At 41.3% G+C, this 17,802-nt stretch overlaps 1 protein-coding gene across 2 annotated transcripts in view; it reads right to left on the bottom strand.

Moving 5' to 3' along the window:
- Positions 1-477: 477 nt before the first annotated feature.
- PROS1 (protein S) overlaps positions 478-17,802 on the bottom strand; it is a 67,796-nt gene continuing 50,471 nt past the window's right edge. The window contains exons 9-15 of one of the 2 annotated variants that reach the window (XM_075854458.1): positions 11,926-12,044; positions 10,468-10,657; positions 8,881-9,045; positions 7,276-7,444; positions 7,042-7,190; positions 4,512-4,743; positions 478-849 (exon numbers count right to left, since the gene is read on the bottom strand). In XM_075854458.1, the coding sequence (XP_075710573.1) occupies positions 707-849; positions 4,512-4,743; positions 7,042-7,190; positions 7,276-7,444; positions 8,881-9,045; positions 10,468-10,657; positions 11,926-12,044 (1,167 nt within the window). In that variant the 3' untranslated portion in view covers positions 478-706. Of the gene's footprint in view, positions 850-4,511; positions 4,744-7,041; positions 7,194-7,275; positions 7,445-8,880; positions 9,046-10,467; positions 10,658-11,925; positions 12,045-17,802 lie in introns of both variants that reach the window. The other variant, XM_075854457.1, reaches the window with a different exon arrangement.

Genomic DNA, 17,802 nt, shown 5'->3' with positions numbered 1-17,802 from the left:
TAGTAAGTAGTAAAGAATAATAAAGGTGATATAAGAAATGTATTAGATTGGTAAATATCATTGATGGGCGCCACAGTCAGCACCGCAGTCCAGAGACCCGTGCAGCCAATCAGCAGCTGCCACTGATGTGACATTGTCAGAACGATTGTGATGGTATATATATATATATATATATATATATATATATATATATATATATATATATATATATATACACGTGATCTTCCCCTCCTTTGCCATTGGTTTGCATTATCCTGTATACTTTCAACTTTCAACCTGCCTTGTCTTGTCATTTAGATTGAAGGGGTTTTTTCTATCACAGACATAGAGGGCATATCCATATCCATAGGCCGCTATGCCATCAATGTCTGATAGGTGGCGACTCGTAGATGACTATTATGAAGAGGCTTGGTAAAGTGCAGCAGGCTCTTGAATAGAATAGACAAAATAGACAAAAAACAAGAAACTAAAAAAAAATCTATAAAATGTTTACATTTATTTAAATGAAATGCTACAATTTCTTGTTTGTCCTTGTGATATTGATAAAATTGGAAATACAAAGGAATTAAGTTCGGCACACAATAGAGTACAGAGTATTAAAAATAGCACGCTTAATTCTGGCACATTTCTTGTCAGTCACGTAAGTTTGGTAATTCAGTAGTAGATGCTACAAAAATAGAAAAAATATGACCAGTCACTCTTGGGACTATGAAATGAGAGGACAGGAATGTGATCGAATATCATTTTGCTTGAGTAAAGCATCATCCAGATCAACCAGCTTTCCATTAATGGAGATGTCCATGCAGCCAACGTAGAAGGCGGAGACCGGAGCAGCCGTTACCGGGATATCTGACATTAAAAATGGACACTGTTATTGACCACGAAACCACTTACACATATTTATACTGACATTTTCTTGCAATAAACTACAGAAAATGAATCCTTCATATAACAAAAAAGAAAAAAAGGAAAATACAAGCAGAAATAACAGGTGCTATCACAGCAGATGAAGAAGGAGACATTGTTTTTATCTAAACTTTTGCAAACTATCACAGCAGGCTCAACCTTAATATTTAGCATGGGGGCATAAAGTGAATGTCCACTTTTTAATAACACGTCACTTTTTAAATAAATGTTTTCTGATACAAAACTCCTAATCCAAAGTCATAGTTAAAGGCTGTGTACACCTTTGAAAGGCATTTTATAATAAACTGGTCAGTCAGTGTGATTGGTACAACTTTATAATTAGTTTTTATTAAAAATTATTTTTACTTTTTGAGATATAGCTGCTTTGTATTCTCTATATAGAGCAGCTGTATCTGTTGCTAAGACCTGAATCTGTCAGTCCCGTTGACCTGACGGGTACAATGTCAGCGGGTCCTGGTTGTCTCTGACTCGCAGGATCCACCTGTAATCTATCACATCTAGGTTATGAACTTAGATATGATGGATAACAGGTGGATCCTGCGTGTCAGGGACATGATTTAGCCCTAGATACAGCTGCTCTGTATAGAGAAAATAGAACAGCTGTATCTCAAAAAGTACACATTATTTTTAATAAAAACTAATTTGAAAAATGCACCAATAACACTGACTGACCTTTTTATAAAATTTTTTAAAAAAAAAGCCTTTCAAAGGTTTACATAGCTTTTAAAGAAAATGTTGTGTCTGCAGCAGCCACTAGGGGGAGTTTATGGCATAGTGTTTTATTATTGAGTTCAATGTATAACAGTATTCAGCAAGCTCAAAGGTCCCTCTAGTGGTAGCTTTAGGGCAGGCAGTCAGAATGTTATAATTTAACCCTATTTGTCGGGAATTTTGAGGTTTTTTTTTGTCAGAGAAAGCTGTAAAAACTCTATATATATATATATATATATATATTACGAAATTAATCTAGACAGAATTATAGACCTGTTTAGATAAAAAAAAAAAAAAGGAAAATGGTGTTCAAGGGTGTGCTTTGAATTTAAAGGGAAGGTGTCATGATTTATTTTATTTTTTTATTATATTGCTTTTAATATAATATAAACAAAAATTTTATTTATTTGTGTTGTCACTTTCTACTTTTTACTGTATTCATACTTTTACTTCTCTATGGGGTCTGCCATTTTTTTTCATCTCTGTATGTGTCGATTAACGACACATACAGTGATGCTATACGGCACATACAACCCCATAGAGAATGCGAACGGGAGCCGTTCCATTCTCAGAAGCGTGCGCCGTCTGTGTGGGAACCGCGCATGCGCCGTTCCCACACAGACCAAAACGAAGCTCGTTAGTAGAGCGAAATCCGGCGCCATTTTCATGTGGAACGGAAGCAGCTGCCGGACAGTAAGATGACTACTTCCGGCCGCGGCTTCCGGCCGTATGTTCAAGGAAGCGAAGGCGCAAGGAAGGGAACCGTAGGCGGCAAGAACTTTGTTAGACCAGCGGAGGCGGCGGCAGGAGCAGGTAATTTATGTCCGTGTATGATGTGCATATTATGTTCGTGTGATACTGTCTGCTGAGCCCTGAACCTCCTACCACTGTGCAGTCGCTCAGAAAATGGCTGCACACAGTGTAGGAGGTTTGAAGTCATTCAAACCCCTCCCTCTCCTGGCACTAGCCAGAAGACGGGAGGGGAGATTGTGTGAGGACCCTAGAGGAGAGTGTGTCCACCCCAAATTTGCAGCATAAATCAATGAGGTTGCTTTACCACAGTGACCATGCTGCAATTCTGGAAACTGCTCCCTCTAGTGGCCAGCACATGGAAATGTTATAAATTAGAATCTAATTTATAATATTTCCTGACCTGTGAAAAAATTAAAAAAATTAAAACAATGTGTAATCACTTATATAATAATTGTTTAACTGGAAAAAATGTTTCAAATTTCTAGCAACACATTCCCTTTAAGTTATTCAGATGGGATCCATTTACAAAAAATAGGCATTAGATTTTTGTCTGTCTTATTTTGAATGTGTATAGGAACTACCCAATGGTCACCACACATCTGCCACCGGGGGAAACAAGAATCAAACAGGTTAAGCTTTAACCAGTCTTATCCTGCTCCTTAAGTGGTGTCAAAATAACACACAAAGCACTTTTGGGGAAGGCGAACATTCAAGTCATTGGGGTGACCGTTTAGCCGACAGCTGTTAAATGTGTATGCCAGGTTAATTGACAGCTTATTTTGTTTATGGGGCTGCACAACAGATTACAGATTGAGCAGAGCTGAGTTAGTCTTTGTCACAATTTGCCATGATACCAGAATTTGCCATTTGTGTTCTCCATAGGACTGCAGGCAAACCAATTTTATATGACAATACACAAAAGAGAGTTGATCTGGCAGCCGTCTCTCTCCCTCCTCCATAGAAGTGACTTACATATTTGTCCAAGCCAATAGTATTTCATCTGACGACTATTTTATTTGTATGGCTAATATTTATTCTCCTCATAGATTGTAAACTCTTGCGATCAGGGTCCTCACTCCTCCTGTGTGAATTGTTAATTAGTTCTATCACTATATAATGGATGATATTGTCTGTATATGTTCCCTCTAAATTGTAAAATGCTGCGGAATATGTTCGTGTTATATAAATACGATTATTATCTGTATTTTCTATTGTGTGACCTTTTTTCACCATTAGCGAGTAAAACTCAAGCCACATGTCATTCAGTCAGATATCTTTAATGTTGTTACCTGAGCTAGAAAAACGAAAGCTGGCTTCTGATTGTTCCCTATGAGGCCCTATGTTAACACAGAGCTGCCATATTTAGGAAGAGTTATCATAGGGAAACAGGCAGACGAGCTTATCTCTCGAAAGTTGACTAGTTTAATCTGTTACTTTCCTTTAATATAAAGCATTATTTTTATTTTCCATTAGTTAACCTGATCCCCAAAGGTCCAAAATATGTGCTAAATCTGTATCCCCAAAAAATATTCCCAGTACCAGAGTGATAAGTCTAAGGACTATATGAAGAGTGTGGGTGGTGGACCAGAGACAGTATTTTTTTTTCAACTATCTTTAAAAGGTGTTTACACACAAGGGTTAACTTTCCCATTAGAGTACCTCCGGTGGTCTCAGACCCTGACCCAATTATAGGCCCCCAAAGGTCTAGCAGAAGACAATCCCCTAGTGCCTTTTTCTAATAGGTTGGCTCACAAAGTACCTACCGGGCCTTATAGATGATGGTTTACAATGCAATTAAAAGTGCACACGTTCTATATAGATAAAGTGCTGGCCCCCAGAATCATTAAGTCTAATGGGCCCAGGAAACCCAAGTCTGATACTGTATACATGAGCTGGAGATGCATTGTAGGTGATCTGTGATACCCGGGGTAATATCTGAGTAGTATTGCAACTGATATTATATGTGTCCTCGTAGAAAAGGTGTAAAAGAAATCACAGGTATCGTGGAGCCATCCAAGATTTTTTTTTATAACCAGAAAGCTATAAAGGGTTAATCACGGTAAAGTAACATTACAATCAAGACAATTTCCTCATAATTTTCAGGTTATTTAAGGACATACCTGGAATGCCTCCTAAATATGTATCCACGTCGCCTTTCATTGACTGGTCCAAAATGGCAAGCTGCTTCTTCATTTCTTCTTTGTGTACGTAATGAATTTCAGTGTAAGAATTTGACGTTATTTCCACATCTGACTTTGTGGCTGTGAAACTTATAGAAAGATTCTTGTCCGTACATATCCTTTTGGTTGTGAGTCGTGCCACTGTAATGCTCTGAATGCTGACAATGATATCCTACAGGAAGAATACAAACAGTATAGAAATGAGATGAATATAATAGATAATAGATTTTATACGCACATATAATACTGCTGAATAAAAGAATGTCCTCCAACATAGATTATCTATAAACTAACGCCCTCTGAGAGTATATAGATAATGATATACAGTAAAAATCCAGAATTATTGGACGTTCATAGAAAAGTATATAAACCTCACTTCTGACTCTGAGTATATAAAACTAACTTATTCCGGGCCTAAATCCTGACAGAAACGACTCACATTCTATGAACTTAGATGTGAGCGGTAACAGCTTCATACTTCGTGTCAGAGACATGCAGGACCCGCTGTCACTGAACCCGTCAGTCCCGCTGACCTGACAGATACAGGTTTCAGCACATGATATTGCTGCTCTGTATACAGGATACAAAGCAGCTGTATTTTAAAAAGTAAAATACATTTTTAAGAAAAGGTAATTAGAAAGTTACACCAAACACAATGATACACATTTGTATCTTAAAAAAACAAACACGTTTTCAAAGGTGTACATAGCCTTGAAGTATTTCATTGGTGTATGTACATATAGAACCATGAGCCTGATGCCAGGGCCTAGATTACACCTTTTGATTTACATTATATTCAGGGGCTAGAAAACAGTGCGGCAGTGTCCAGATGTCAGTGCCAATGTACAAATTTTGGCACCAGCGTGATTACGTCAGCAAACTTTATCTGGCCACTGAATGTAAGATAATACAATAGCTGTAATCTAGGCCCCTGCATTAGGCCAATGCTGCTATATTAAATCCTTTACCCCAATTAAATCCTTTAGTGGATATTCCACTTAAAGGGTTATTTCCAATTTAGACATGTATGGCATATGAACAGCCCTGGGACCTGCACCTATATAGAAAATAGGGATCACAGAATGCTCGGCTGTTTCCATAACTCTTATATGGAAAGAGCTGTGCCCCCCTCTTCACTAGTCCCCATCTGGAATCGGCAGTCAGGGGAAGTCGGCAGTCGGATGACCCCAGTGCTCGGTATAGGTGGGGCTCCTAGATCTGGGACCCACATTTATCAGACATTTATGCCATATCCTGTGTATATGCCATAAATGTTTATGTTGGGAATGCCCCTTTAAGCGGATGCCCAGGACATGCCGTCGACTGGAGTCGACTCCACTATTGATTCCGTCGGAAAAACGGAAACCTGCCGGAATGGTGACGAACGGAAACCATTAGCAATTTTGCCGTCACCATTGATATCAATGGTGACTGAAACGGAAGCTGTGGTTTCAGTTTGACTTTCCGTTGCGGGGTTCACCCGACGGAAACCTCCGACGGAACCCCGGAACAGAAAGGCAATGCTGATGTGAACAGGCCCTAACTCCCCCCCCCATGTCACACATTGAGATCCTCGCTTGCAATGAAAAACTCAAGCACTCCTTCGATTGAAATATGCAAAATAGGTTTATATTAAATAAGGCAATATAAGAGAAAAGGTGTAACGTTTCGGCCAGAATCCGGCCTTTATCAAACTATTGCCGCAGGTCAATAGAAAAAACCTAATAGGAAACAACGCTGTGAAGATGGGTAGCTTGTACCATGGGTAAGCGTGTGTCCTCACACTGTAGAGCTGCTTTAGGTCTTCCTGTGTCATGGAAGGAAAACACTGGGCACATGTGATTTTCTTTTCTTAACTAACAAAATATTAATCTTTTATAGATACCTCCAGTGTGAGGAGCACATTAGAACAACTCCTCATATCCCACAAAACTGGCCAAAAAAAAAAATAACAAAGTAGCAAGGAAAAATTCATGAGGCCTCCACATGAAGCTAGTAGGTCCTAATAAACCAGTATAAACGTATGTCAAGAATATGAGCACAAACGTGTAAAAAGAGACTCGGACAACACAAAAATCAACATTAGACACAAATGTAGGAGGGAACTAAGAAGGGAATATAGGAAGGGGGAAAAAAAAGAAAGAAAAAAGGGGAGTTGGAGAGGGGACACAAACGCTGGTCCCACCAGAGACGGTAAGATTTTATACTCGTCTGAAATTATAACCAGGGAGACGAGGCCACATATTACCAGAGAGAGGACAGAAAGTTAAAAGTAGCTCCAAATTCCTGTCTGCCCATGTATCTCCCATCAACAGCAGTGGGATGCACACAATCTCCCATAAGGTCCATTTCTTCACCTTATTTGAGCACAGTCTTCATTTTGGTAAAAAATACGAACAGATATTTTTCTGCACATTCTTTATAGTACAATACTTTGGATAAGCGTGGTTTTAAAAATCTCTAAACTTACTTGCACAATATTCAAGGACTGATCTTGAATAGCTAATGCTAGAGGGACAGTCTCCTCCTTAACCAGAGCAAACATCACCCCGGTGTTTGTGGACGATCGAATGTTCAGTGTAACATTTACCGACCAATCTCCATCAGCTGAAGTGTCGTCTGCTATAAGGAATGATGAGAAATTAAATCTTTTATTGGACAGCTACAAACCTTCTAAACCTTGTACCTCAATAGACTGACTTACTGTAATTAACAGAAATTTGGGCCAATCCCCCACCAGGATAATAGGAACCATCTTGAACAGAAACCAGACAGTGCTTGCTCTGCTTTTCTTGAATAACTTCTTTTACCCCCAGAGCACCTTGATTCATTAAATTCCATCCACGTATGCATCCATCTAATCGTGGGTTAATCTGAAAAAATAAGATGACAAGAAAAATAATGGTAATGGCCATATGTGGGTGGAGGTACTGTATTTGACATCAGAGGTATGAGGCTTAGGCTGGGCTCAATCCACTTTCTTGTACAGTATTACAGTATGACCGTTTTCCAACGTTTGCTTCCTCCGCATCAGGGTCAATGGAGAAAAAAGAGCCATCTAGTTAGGCGGGAGCAGGAAAGATGTTGCTGTCTCCCTATGGCAACCAGGTATAAATACAGGATTAGGCCTCATTCAGGTGGACGTATGTAATGTGCCTGTGGATAAATATTTTTATTCCAGGTGTAATTCTCACACCATATGGGTCTACTGAACTAAATTTACAACACATGGATTAATTGTGCTGTAAGTGTGGTTCAGGAGAACCTCAGAGGCCGGATGTTACATCCAGAATACTAATAGTTTAACGTGTACAATTCGCCTAACTGAATGAGGCCTAATACTGTATTTATACCTGGTTGCCATGGCTAATCAGTACTTTATAGTCATTATATTTGTATTTTTAATGTATGAATATTTTTCTTTGAATTCTCACTTTTCTTTAGTGGATTGTAGAAAAATATTGCAATAATGGTTGGTAAATTTATAAGGAATGACACAGGCAAATAAAAGGTGGACACTTCCATCCCTTCACTTGTATTTACTTGAAATATATGTGACAGCATAGTCTCTGATTACCACCAACGATATACTATTACAGGTGGTAACTTTATGTAATAATTATAATAGTATATGTACTTTTTTTTTTTAAACATTTTAAAGCTTTAATACATCTAAAATCAAACAACTTTGCAAATCATCTTGATTAAAAATATTCTACTGTTTTGTGTCTACAGCTCCTATAAAGACCTATGTGTCTCCATGGTTACAGACTGCAAACAAACCATATGTAGTCTGATCCTGCAGTCATGAGTTAATCCACTCCCTCTTTCTCTTCCTCTACTGTCTGTACATAGAATTAACTTGAACTACTTGGGCCCTCATGCAAGATCGGTAACAGCCCCACCCACCTGCCATTTGTCATTTATAATACTGGTGTCTTGCTATGTGGCAGGTGGACCTCTGGGCCCCCTCAGTCCCCAGATGCAACTGCTACATCTGAACCCCCTATAGGCCACTGTGTCTGTATGCTAGCAGTAAGAAAGGACAGAAGGAGTGGAGTAACACGTAACTGAAGTATGGGTAAAAGTGCTGTTTAATGTACAAACAAATAATAGAGCAAATACATTATACTGTAGCATAGAAAATGGCATGGTGGCATGGTACAAGTTGGGGGATTAGGTCGCTGTTTATGGGATACCGTGCCTTCTGGGTAATTGCCATTTCATTTATTTTTGGTATTTTTGGCATTCAGTCAATTAACTTATTTACATTTAAGAAGATTAGTGAATAGCCATTCCTTGAAATTACCGGTTTAATGAGATTTTCTACTTTCCGTGGTAATCCTGCAATATAGACTTTGGTTTCCAGAATACCATTTACAGGTTGAAACAGGTATTTGGGGTTGTTGATATTCATAACAGCTTCTTTTGCTATCTTAACACTGATGCTGTTTTCCAATTCCTCCACGGACACCTAGAAAAAAACAGATAATAGGTTCTTATTGTCATTTTGACAGGGGAAGGACAAGAGGTTAGGTGAAAAGAGGAGGGAATGTACCACAAACGTAAATGATGACAATGACTGGAACACGGATCAAGAGCTCATAACTCTAGTTTTTGCTTCTGGCACAAGAGATATAATGAGCATAAAATAAAGATAGGCCGCCACCGAGGACATCATTGAGGGGCGGGGGTGCAATATATAAATTAAACAAACTCATGCTTTGCCTCAATTCCTTTGTACAACTAAGTGAAAGCTATGTCTATGCCGCTCACAATGCTGTAGTGTCGGGGTATGATAGACACTTGCCTTTAGTGCACTGATGGTTGAACTGGTGCTTGGCAGAAATAGACTCTTACTGTTTGATAGGCGCCCACTGTAACCAATCAGCTTTAGAGGGAAGCAGTTAGTTGAGAATGAGCGGCAGGCAGTGGTGCAGATATACAGAGTTAGGAGAACAGAGAGAGTTGGATGAGAAGCTGCAGGAACCAGCGGACGCTGCATTGAGAACTGTGAGGAGTTGACGGGGGTGGAGCATAAATAATAATAAATAATAATGCCTTCTTTTGGCACCGAGGGAGCTTGTTGTCTGAACAGAGGCAAAAAAAGTGATGGAATCGCCTTTCAGCAGGAACTACTGACAGAAGAGGCTGATTACTCCTCTCTCCATCAGTTACGTAGTGTAAAATAGATAGGCATATATATATATATATATATATATATATATATATAGGTCTATCAAACGTATGTGAAGAAGTAGCTGAGCAGATTGATATGTAGTTGGGTGCAAAAAGATATATTATAACTTGTAATTTATTTATTTAATCCCTGCTCACTCGTGGCTTAAGAGTCCAGTGGGCGGTCCTGCTCAGTGAGTGGCAGATATTTCTGTATTTACACTTCGGTCAATCACCCCCTTTCATGTATAGGACCGCCCACTGGACTCTTTAGCCCACAGAGAACAGGGATTTAAATGAATAAATTGCAGGTTATTCTGAATAATTTTGCACAAAACTATATAATCAATCTGCTCAGCTCCTCCTGCTCTATAACATGTTGCCTTCCGATAGGACACCATGTTCCCTTTTAAGTTACTTTGTGTTTATCTTGCTTGTTACACAAATATAGTAAATATATCCAGATATGGACATGACCATCAAACTAATGGTACCAGCAAAACCATAAGTAGCAGCTGTGAGATGAGCAGGCAGACTAAACAAATATTGCCCAGTCTGCAATGATACATACATAAAACATAAGAAATTAAAACTTTAAGGAATAAAAATGTGCACAAATTTAAAATGAAAAGTAAATATATTGTGTTTGTTTGATTTCCTTTGTAACGGCTAATAATAGTAGTAATAGGAAATAAATATAATTGAAGATCCTTCTTACTATATGCCACTGTCCATTATTGATTGCTTTCCCACCAGTTGTTACTTTGGTCCTTGAGTCGCTTTTGAACTGAATTTCAATCTTTCCATCTCTCAGAGCCAGTAGAAACCAGGAGGTGCCGTCGGCAGACTCAGCATACAGAATCACCCCCTCTCCGTCATATGTACGGAAGTCAAACTCTGCTGAAAACCTATTTGGAAAGTGAATTCCGCAATGACAGCCTTGTAAAGTGGAGAAAACATTATAAACAGCCCCTGCCACACTACCACTAGTTCACCAGCATCAACCCTTCTTGCAGAGATTCTCCACTACTTTGCAGAATACATAAAAACAGTGGTCTCCAACTTGTGTCTCTCCAGCCGTTGCATAACTACATCCTGTAGAATAAATTGAGAGCCATAGGATTTCAGGGCATCATAGGGTTGTAGCTTTACAGCAGCTGAGGAACCACAAGTTGGACACCACTGTTTTAGAGTTTTGTTGAAATACCAATTTCCTAAAGTCACACTACTGTGAGGATCACTCAGCCGCAGGTAATAACATGCAAGGATTCATGGGATATTCACCTTTTACAAATTAAAATTAGGCTTTATTTACATGGCCTTGCCACATCCATGAACCAGTGCAGTGGCACACAGAGTCCCTACTGACTTTGTATGGTATGGATACATAATACTATGCAAAAGACTACTTTGGTCCTTGCACTTGCCACTGCTATGTGCATGGACCCTTTGTCTGTAATGTGGATCTAATTCACAGATTACAGACTACTGTAAACTTAAGTTTGTAATCGACTGACATATACTAAGGGTAGCGACAAGAAATCTTGCAAACTTGCATATTATTTTGTCATGGCTCTTTCAGCAAAAGAGAGTAATTCCAATGATAAGATTATATGAGAGAATTGCACTTTAAACTATTCTGTTATGTGTATTCTGTTAAAAACCTTAAATATTCATAAATGATCAGATTTCCAATTTAGTATAGATGACAAACATATAGCTCTCCTCCAGAAGGAAGAAAACTGTCTCTCTAGTGCCACTTATAGGGGACTACCCTGTAAATTAATGTCCGACTATTTATAGAGCCTTAAAATATGACTCGTTTTAATAGCCAAACCAGACACACCCATCAGTAGACAGGACTGTTTCGGCATTATTGTCCTCATCAGTACAGAATAGTGATTTGGTTGGCTGAGTGAAATGCCTTAAAGTTTTCCTCGTTTCGGAGGGGAGCTATTTTGCATACAGTTTTCCCAGAGAGCATTGCCTTTAAGATTCCATACCAGCTAGATCTCCGCAAGGAGAATCAGTACCTTCATAGCAATGATTCCCAAAGGAAGTTGCAAAAATCTTTTACAGCTCCCACTCAATATTATGACATTGACATATTGTAAAATCATTGGAAAATCGATTTAAACCTATCTCTGATTGGTCATTACTATTAGCTTCTACTTACCTTGTAACATCTGGTAGTTTGAATCTCAGATATACTACAGGAATCCCTGTAAATTGTTCTGCCAGGTACAGAAGTTCGTAATTAGTCTCCAGATTTAGTGGAACGCAAACAGAGATCCGCTAAAGAAGAGAAAACAGCAAATATTAGGCACAAGTCATGTATAAATGTACAGCTACTCCAGGTAGTTTGCAAAAATTGAATTTTTAGGAGGACGACTTACAAGCGCTTTTCTAGGATCTAACAATAATGGACTTTTATTAGAATATGCCATCAATGTCTAATTAGTTTGGGGTCCGACTTCCAGAATGGGACTGAATGGGGCTGAGCTGCAGTACCAGACATAGCCACACAGACATGAACGGCGCTGTGCCAGTTACTCCAGCAGGAACCATGGCCCATTCATTCTGGTGATTGGTGAATTTCCGGAGGGGCTGACCTAATGTTATATAATAGAAAAACCCATTAATAAGTGGACGTACCTGTTATGGAATTGCAAGTTGAGCAATTCCCCAAAAGCTTCTGGAGACTGCCGGGATAAAGCGTGCAAATAAATCTACAACCTCAAATCCATCACAACTCTGATCGACAGAGTCTAAGGCTACTCTAAGGTTATCGCCAGAGCCGACCTCAAGGCAGGATGTTTTTTGCTGCATAGAACCCAGTTTGTCTTAGCAGAGTTCAGTGTTGGATAAGAGGTGCAATACAGGCAAACCTGAACAGGAACCAGACAGGCGGAGGGTAAACAGAACGTCCAAAACACTAAGCAAGTGGATATCAGGTAAAGCAGAGTTCAGAACCAGCCGGGAGAAGATAATCAAAACTGATAAACAATGGGTTATCCAAATACACACCAACAGTGGCGTAACTACCGCCGTAGCAGCAGTAGCGGCTGCTACGGGGCCCGCGGCATGAGGGGGCCCGTGTCGCCCGCCGGCACGGGCCCCCACCATGGCCGGAGGCTCCGCTAGCAGCCGCTATGGCTGCTACAGCGCGACGCCACTGAACACTACGGCAGAGCAGGGAGGTATCTCCCCGCTCTGCCATTAACTGGTTCCCGACCGCTGGCTGTATTTTTACGGCCAGCGGTCAGGGTCCTTAAAACCCGAGCCATAGACTTTCTACGGCTCGGGTTTTAACTTGCTGCCCGCGCGATCGGGCAGCTGAATGTCGGGTCCCCGGCAGTCAGTCACTGCCGGGGACCCTGAGGAGAGGATAGAAGCAGCTTTCGCTGCTTCTGTCTTCTCCGATGTCTTCTTACACAGCGCTCAATGAACGCTGTGTATAGGAATAGAGACAGCAGCAGCGGCGCTGTCTCTATTCCTCCCGGTGATCATGTGACTGGTCACATGATCGCCGGGTGCCGTTAGTGGCAGGCTGCTGCTGGGTCTTACTAGACCCAGCACAGCCCTATTAGTGACAATCGTCACTATGAGAGGGCTTATTTCCCCTGTAACTGGGGCTGCCGTGCAGCTCCAGTTACAGTGGAAAAACATGGTGTAAAAGAAAGAAAAAAAATATATAAAGTTCCCCAAAGGTCTTTTTTGACCTTTGGGGGACAGACCATAATAATAAAAAAAGAATAAAGTAAAGTGCAAAAAAAATTTAAATAATAAATACACATAAAATACCCACCCCCAAAAAAAACGTCCCCCCCCCCCCCCGCCAAACATTGTTGTAACGCTAGCGCTGACCCAATTACCCTAATATAGACATGTAATATATTAAAATTTACGGTAGACAATGACGGTCACAAATAAAAGGTCTATTTTAGGGTAAAACTATGTTATTACCCAAAAAAAAATAGCTGAAATGTAAAAAAGCTTTTTTTTTTACTATTATTTTCAAAGTTTATGAATAAAAATTCTAAAATAGCAAAAAAGGTGTGTATAAAAACGATAATAAATTAAACCTGCATTGTCTACGGAAAAAAACGTCGCAAAAATCACGTCGTTAGCCCAACAAATAAAAAAGTTATAGCCGTTTAACGAACACGTGCTAAAAATGGCTAAACGGTGTCTGGTCCTGAAGGCGCAAAATAGAGCAAAATACATGTATCCCCTCTCCACAGGACATGTATCCCCTCTCCACAGGACATGTATCCCCTCTCCACAGGACATGTATCCCCTCCCTCTCCACAGGACATGTATCCCCTCTCCACAGGACACGTATCCCCCCCCCTCTCCACAGGACATGTATCCCCCCCCCCCCTCTCCACAGGACATGTATCCCCTCTCCACAGGATCTCCACAGGACATGTATCCCCTCTCCACAGGATATCCACAGGACAGGGGATACATGTGTGATCGCTGGCAGCGATAGGGAGAACGGGGTACTGAAAGTCCCCTGAAGTTCTCCATCACAAACCTCGGACTTCCGGGGTCTGTGTCGGCAGCTCCGTAGAAATGAATGGAGCGCCAGTCGCGCATGTGTGACGAGCGCTCCTTTCATTTTTATTGAGCTGCGCAGACGCCGGAAGTCAGAGGTTAGTCATGGAGAACTTCAGGGGACTTTCAGTCCCCCGTTCTCCTTATCGCTGCCAGCGATCACACATGTATCCCCTGTCCTGTGGAGATCCTGTGGAGAGGGGATACATGTATCTTGTACGGCACACTGTAGGTCGCATTTTTTTGGGAGGGGGGACTCTGTATGGCGTTCCCTACAGGGGGGAAGCGCTGTATGGCGTTCCCTACAGGGGGGGGGGTGACTGTATGGCGTTCCCTACAGGGGGGGAGCTGTATGGCGTTCCCTACAGGGGGGGCTGTATGGCGTTCTCTACAGGGGGGGCTGTATGGCGTTCCCTACAGGGGGGGCTGTATGGTGTTCTCTACAGGGGGGGCTGTATGGTGTTCTCTGCAGGGGGGCTGTATGGCGTTATCTGCAGGGGGCTGTATGGCGCTATCTACAGAGGGGGGGCTGTATGGCATTATCTACAGGGGGGGGGCTGTAAAAAAGGCACTATCTACAAGGGGGGGGGGTTGTGTGACACCCAGGGGAGGGGGGGCCCCAGTCAAAAGTTTGCTATGGGGCCCAGTCTTTCCTAGTTACGCCCCTGCACACCAAGGTCAATTTCCAAGAAGTCCAGAACTCAGAGATAAAGGGTGTAGGTAAGTAGCTTGATCAAAACCCATGCAGGCAGAAAAATCACAAGCAAAGAACAGGTGGAGGAGGCCAGGTATAAATACTAACCCTACACCTGGCAGAAGGACAGAGAAAAGAGATAGGCTCAAACTAAAACCAGATCCGCCCAGAAGCTAGAACAGTAGTCAAGGGAACAGGCGTTTTCCTAACAGTACCATCTTTAAATGCAATAATTGTAACTAAATGCTTTTTATTAGCCGATATTACTCTTTCACATCACTATTGAAGATTAGACCAGAATTCAACAGCAATAAGGCCTTATTCACACGAGCGTGTGCCTTTTGCAGGCGCAAAAAATGCAGCATTTTGCGTGCGCTGCACTTCCGTTTGTCATCAGTGTTGGATGCGTGGCTGTGTTATTTTCACGCATATGCCAGGCTTATGACACGCGGTTTTGCAGTTTAGAAAAATAAATGAAGGAAGTGCTTTTATTTTTTCCTTCATTTATCTACTGTTTTGCGAATCACGCGCGTCACACAGGAGTGCTTCCGTGTGCCGTGCGCGATTTTCACGCACCCATTGACTTCAATGGGGGTGTGATGCAGGAAAAACCGTCAGGTATAGGACATGTCGTGAGTTTTATGCAGCGGACATTTGCTGCGTGAAAATCACGGACTGTCTGAACGGACCCATTCACTAACATAGTTCCGTGTGACGCGCGTGATTTTCACGTGCGTATCACGGACGTAATACACTTTCGTGTGAATAAGGCCTAAGAAATATATTGTGAAACTTTGAATATAATTTCTCCTTTTTTTGTTGCAAATACTGCTGATAAGGGGGGTACTTACTTTTCATATGCAAGATAGGAGTATATACAGTTAAAATCCACGTTCCCTTTGTCTACTACTATATTTTGTATAAAGGTTAGAAATCACTCAATGTGACAAATATGCAATATGACTAGCAATCCTACAAAAATATAGATAAAACATCTGGTTCTGCATGGAAATCTCTATGTTGAGTGAAAGAGATAAATATAGATACACTGAGGCTTGTTTCACTACCATCTCCAGTTCACACCTCTCGTCTAGTTGTTAGAAATTCAGATAAAAATTCATACACATAAGCCTTGAACGTTGTGGCTGTAAAAACAACCAGCAGGAGCAGCGACAGTGTTCAGGTGCAAGAAACACACCTATGCTATTGCTCTCGGCACATGGGAGAAGAATAAAAACCGGGGATGATATCAATAATTGAGAAGCGCGGACTGTGTGTTATGGTGTTCAGCAGCTAATTGACTCTGCACAGTAGGGCTGAGAAGATTCACCTCTCCAACTCCCCGCTCACTTCTTCTCATTACAGATGTGCGGCAGCCAGAAAGATGAAAGACTGAACGGAAAGTACCGCAGGGTGCAGCTGTCAGCCTCACTAATAAACAGCACAAGATGGCAAATGTTAAAGAAACCGGGCTGTAATGGTATTTTCAAATAAAAAAGAAAGGGGGAATGTGTTTCCTGATTTACTTTTTAATCATTAAAGGGGTTTTTCCATTAAATCGATTTGATGTCTATTGAATGTCTGATTGTGGGTTAGTGAATGCTGGAACCCTTACTAATCCCAAGAAGAAAGTGCCTGGTCGCCTGTTAGGGTCTATTCACACTAGGCTTGAAGTGGGCGTCTGAGGTAAACGTCCGGAGTATTTCCCAACGTAAATCTCTAAATCTCTGACAGATGCCACTGTATAGTTGCCCATAGGCTCCCGTGTTAAAAAAAAAGTAAACCGCAGGACGGCTCTAAGCTATTTCATACAGTTGAAAATGGCTTTTTATGTTCATGAAACAGGGTCCGAGATGCACTGATAGAGATGAGTTCATCGGAACATTTGTACCTACCAAGTAGCCGCTGAAAGAGACAATTGGTGCCAAAATCCAGCACACACAGTATGTAATTGGCATGCACCAACTCGCAATGCTAAAAGAAGGCGGTATGTCTAGGACGAACCACATGTGCCCTCCTGAGTGCTTCTGTTTGGCCAAGAGGGATCAATGAGAGGAGCATTTTCATTTAGCATGTGCAAGATTTTACTTCATTGTTACTTCATGAGGCTGTTTAGTAGAAGCAAATGTATGGCCGGATCAAGGTCTGTGGGGACCCACGGACAAACATATGGGGTTGTCCCATGCCATTTAAATTGAATATATGAAATGGAGAGTAATGCTGCCACAATAGTAGCTAAATAATGCCACTAAACAGGATCCATACAAAACTGCCAAAAAAGGGGAAAATAATAGCGCCATAATGTAAAAACATAACAGTGCTCAAATAACATTGATATGTAGTGTCAATGTAATAACACTGTAAATTCATAAATAATACCTGAGCTGAAGTAATGACACAAGTTTAGGCTATTGTGTATGAAGATGGTGGATGCCCTTAAAGGGGTTGTCCACGATCGGACAACTGGTGACCTATCCACAGGCACCAGACGTCCATGCCGGAATAGCGGCCGAGCTGCAGTACTGAAGCTCTACTCCTATTCAAGTGAATAGAAGCAGAGCTGCAGCTCTGCAGCATGGCCGCTATGCAGTGGGTGAAGCCATCTGATTCCGGCACCGAATACCGTTCACGACATTCGGGGGGATGGAGGCAATCGGAGTAGCTGATCGGTGCGGGGTCCAAGTATCGGATTCCCACCGATCATATACTGATGACCTATCCTGTGGCTAGTTCGTCAGTTGTCAGGTCGTGGACAACCCCTTTAACTGGTGGAGCCCTGCGGCAATTGCCCCATTTTCT

This window comes from Rhinoderma darwinii, chromosome 2 (assembly GCF_050947455.1).
Source record: "Rhinoderma darwinii isolate aRhiDar2 chromosome 2, aRhiDar2.hap1, whole genome shotgun sequence".
NCBI classification, from domain to species: Eukaryota; Metazoa; Chordata; class Amphibia; order Anura; family Rhinodermatidae; genus Rhinoderma; species Rhinoderma darwinii.
The sequence above is the reverse complement of the archived record's forward strand: the minus strand, read 5'-3'. Positions and strand labels throughout refer to the sequence as shown.